A 4,319-nucleotide genomic window follows, 5' to 3' on the forward strand; every position below is an offset into this window, starting at 1 on the left:
GCAATCCCTCACACTAAGCATGCTTGTAGCGACAGTGGAGAGGAAAAACTCCCTTTGAACAGGAAGAAACCTCCAGCAGAACCAGGCTCAGTGTGCAGAGAGGAACCTGTGGTTCACAAAGGATCTAGGATCTAGTATCTCTACGGTCCGTTGTTCTGTCAGACCAGCGTACCTATAGTCGGTACTCATGCGCAAGACATCAGATTTGCGTTTAGTTTTGTACAAAAAATAGACTTTAAACTACCTCGATGGGCGTGTATCCCTTTAGGCTGTTTTCAGCCTGAAGTGACCCTAATCCGATTTTTCGGCCCGTAGGGAACCTGGATCTGATCTTTTCATTACAGTCTAAACAACTCAGATCAGATTTTTTCCAATGCGACCGAGGCCACTTGGCTATGTCGTCCTAAATCCAATACAAATCCGATCTTTTAATATTAATGGCGTTCAGGTCGTATGAATGCGACCTGAACGCCATTAATACCCGACAAAGGTCACTATTCTGCATCTCGCTACGCAGAAGGGGCAAGAAAAACAACAACCATGATGCGGAGAGCAGAATTTATGTTTAACCAAGATTGAGTTTTTAAGGTTGGGAAAGATGGCTACTTGCGCTCCAGCGCTACCATCCATGGTTACTTCCGTAAAGAGAGAGCATGCTGGGCTGTGACGTCATCGCGTCCTCTACTGCACATGCAGGACACTTAATCTGTAGGAACGCAGCGGACACAGGAGATCACATACAGGTTGAATATATTTAGAAATATGCAAAAATAATCAGATGTGAGCATTAAGGCCTGCAGCGGGAACGCAGCCTTAGTCACGAGCTAAACATACAATATAAGGTCAGATCGCCATACGCTTAAAAAAACACCAAAAAGTAAATAATTAGTTTTTTGTACATGACTAAATGGATACACACCCGTTGAGGTTTTTTTTAATAAAAAACTAAAGGGAAAAAACGAAATATATAAACTATAGGGATGAACGGGTATTAACTGAGGGTATACTGGTCTGACGGGTATGCTGGTCTGACGGGTATGCTGGTCTGATGAGGTATGCTGGTCTGACAGAACAGATTTTTATTTTTATTTAGCTTCTTATATCAATAATATGAGAAACCAGGCGATTCCTGATGGCATCATGCAGAAGAAAATATAAATTAGTAAAAGGTTGTAATTGGAGAAAAGAAGGAAAAGAAAAACCAAATAAATAAAAACTTTTAAATTTGTCGATAACATATTTTGATTGAACTGCGTTCTGGGTTTCCTCTTCCTTTATTCTGATGTTTCGTTTAAATTGGTTTTCCCTCCGAATTAAATCAGATCTTCAATCAAAGGATTCGTCATCGTTTCCTGACAGCTGATTGGCTGCTGGGTCAACCCTGAAAGCTAGCCTGCTCCAGAGCAGGTTAGCTTTCAGCGTACGTTACCATGGTGACCAGCCTCGTTAAGAAGGATCCAGGAAAATCAGGGTTAAACCTGAAGTTATCTGGCGAACCCGGTGATCCTGCTTCATGGTTCAGGCCTCAGCAGCACAGCGTGGGTGTGAGGGCGTAGCAGGCTACGCTAGGCTAACTATGCTAACTTCTTCCATCCTCAGTAATGAGCTAAAAAGCAACGGAAAATGAAACTAAACGTTTGCAGAGATGTTCACTCCCTGTTGAGCAAGTAACTCCGCCTCCTCCCACGCTGCCTCCACCATCTTTGTTCTTTCTTGCCCCCATAATTAATCCCACGATGCTTTGCAAAGAGAGCTCTCCTCGCAAAGCATTCTGGGATATATCTGCTCACTTGTCAAGGTGCATTGTGGGAATTTTTTCGAGTCACTACTTCTTCATGACACTCATAGAAAATGGCGTCACCCCCATAGATCTCTATGGGGGGGTTATGGCGGACACTCAGACACAGACAGTGATAACAAAAAAATAATAACTTTATTAACGAATCAAAACGAACATTAATGATGGCCGCCCTGAAGGATCAGAGACCACATGCAGATATCGGCTGATACAGATAGATCAGGGAAATCAGAACCGCTCAGCACCTTTACGGAATCTAACTGATCATGTTCCTCTGCCCCTTTAGATCTACCCTGATGAAGGTCACTTCCTGTCCCGGCAAAGCCGGCAGCACCTCTACGCCACGCTGAGCAGCTTCTACAGGGAATGTCTGAAGGAGGAGCTTCTACCGCTGCCTGAGGAAGAGGAGGAGGAGGAGGAGTAGGCCTGCAGATCTGAAGCCAGTAGAGTTTGGACCACGTCTTTAGTTGGAAACGGACGCAGTGACGGAGCTGCTGCGGCTCCTCCAGGGGAAGGAGCACCTCGTTGTAAAAATATGTTGAAGGACACCTCAGAGACACTGCTGGGGCAGCAGGAGTCCACTGCTGTCCAGCATCTACCTATCCTAGATCTGAGACGCTCACGTTCTCAGCAAAGCACACAGAGAACTTCCTCAGTTTGTTCCAGGTTCTTCAGACTGCAGCATCCACACCTTCTCCACGTTGCTCTCCTGAAGCTCAGGACCAACATCTCACCATCACATCAGGTCACTGGCTGGAGGTCAGAGCTTCCTCCAGCTGACAGCACCACCCAACAGGAACAGGAACATCTCATCCTCCTGGAGGCTCCAGTAGAACGGTTCTGACCCGCTTAGATCCAGTAAAGGGACAGTTCCCCTGCTTTCATCTGGGTTCTGTGAGGCATGAAAGTTTGTGGTGAGAAATCAGGAAAGAACTCGATTTAAACAGGAAGTGGAACTCCTGCCGAGACGTCAGGAGATTCTACTGGTTTGGACCACTGGACCCAGAACCAAACGCCTCCGTTCTGTTGGACCCAGAATGTTTGCTGATGTGACATAAATAAATGATTTCTGGACGATTCTTCATGACGCAAAGTTTGAGTTTCATTATTTTAGAACTCGTTTCCTGAGCTTTTCACCTCAGAACCACATGGTCCTACAGTCTGGTTCCAGAACCAAAGGTCCAGTTGGATGGTGCACTTTAAAGACTCTCCTCGCACCATCTGCCTCATAGCATTCCCTCAAACCGCGTCATTGGGCACAAACATGGATCCTTCAGCTTTACCGCAAATCAAACATTAAGAAAAACATTTCAACACTGGTGACTGAAAAAAAACAGAACCTCCCCCAGTGCCACCGCTGAGCGGTAGTGGCAGTACCGTCCACAACTGTGGCGATGCCGTCCAGAGCAGTGGTGGTACCATCTGCAGNGAGTGTGCAGAGAGGAACCTGTGGTTCACAAAGGATCTAGTATCTCTACGGTCGGTTGTTCTGTCAGACCAGCGTACCTATAGTCAGTACGCATGTGCAGGACATCAGATTTGCGTTTATCTCTTTAGTTTTGTACAAAAAATAGACTTTAAACTGCCTCGATGGGCGTGTATTCCTTTAGGCTGTTTTCAGACTGAAGTGACCCAAATCCGATTTTTCGGCCCGTAGGGAACCTGGATCTGATCTCTTAATGACAGTCTAATCAACTCAGATCAGAGTTTTTCCAATGCGACCGAGGCCACTTGGCTATGTCGTCCTAAATCCGATACAAATCCGATCTGTTAATATTAATGGCGTCCAGGTCGTATGAATGCGACCTGAACGCCATTAATACCCGACAAAGGTCACTATTCTGCATCTTGCTACGCAGAAGGGGCAAGAAAAACAACAACCATGATGCAGAGAGCAGTATTTATGTTTAACCATCTTGAAAAGTTTTTAAGGTTGGGAAAGATCGCTACATGCGCTCCAGCGCTACCATCCATGGTTACTTCCGTAAAGACACAGCACGCTGGGCTGTGACGTCATCGCGTCCTCTAGTGCGCACGCGGGACACTTAATCTGTAGGAACGCAGCGGACACAGGAGATCACATACAGTTGAATATATTTAGAAATATGCAAAAATAATCAGATTTGAGCATTAATGCCTGCAGCGGGAACGCAGCCTTAGTCACGAACAAAACATACAATATAAGGTCAGATCGCCATACGCTTCAAAAAGCACCAAAAAGGAAGTAAGTAAATAGTTCTTTTGTACATGACTAAATGGATACACACCCGTTGAGGTAGTTTAAAAGTTAATTTTTTTATAAAAAAACTAAAGGGAAAAAACTAGATATATAAACTATAGGGATGAACTGGTATTAACTGAGGGTACGCTGGTCTGACGGGTATGCTGGTCTGACGAGGTATGCTGGTCTGACGGGTATACTGGTCTGACAGAACAGATTTTTATTTTTATTTAGCTTCTTATAACAATAATATGAGAAACCAGGCGATTCCTGATGGCATCATGCAGAAGAAAATATAAA

General features: G+C 44.9%; 1 protein-coding gene across 1 annotated transcript in view; it reads left to right on the forward strand.

The window, feature by feature from the left end:
• dpp10 (dipeptidyl-peptidase 10 (inactive)) overlaps positions 1 to 3,218 on the forward strand; it is a 63,248-nt gene extending 60,030 nt beyond the window's left edge. The window contains exon 25 of the mRNA XM_015396535.1: positions 2,085 to 3,218. Within this exon, the coding sequence (XP_015252021.1) occupies positions 2,085 to 2,222 (138 nt within the window). The 3' untranslated portion in view covers positions 2,223 to 3,218. The remainder of the gene's footprint in view (positions 1 to 2,084) is intronic.
• The last annotated feature ends 1,101 nt before the right edge of the window (positions 3,219 to 4,319 follow it).

Source organism: Cyprinodon variegatus, unplaced genomic scaffold (genome assembly GCF_000732505.1).
Source record: "Cyprinodon variegatus isolate N-32 unplaced genomic scaffold, C_variegatus-1.0 Scaffold804, whole genome shotgun sequence".
Lineage (NCBI taxonomy): Eukaryota > Metazoa > Chordata > Actinopteri > Cyprinodontiformes > Cyprinodontidae > Cyprinodon > Cyprinodon variegatus.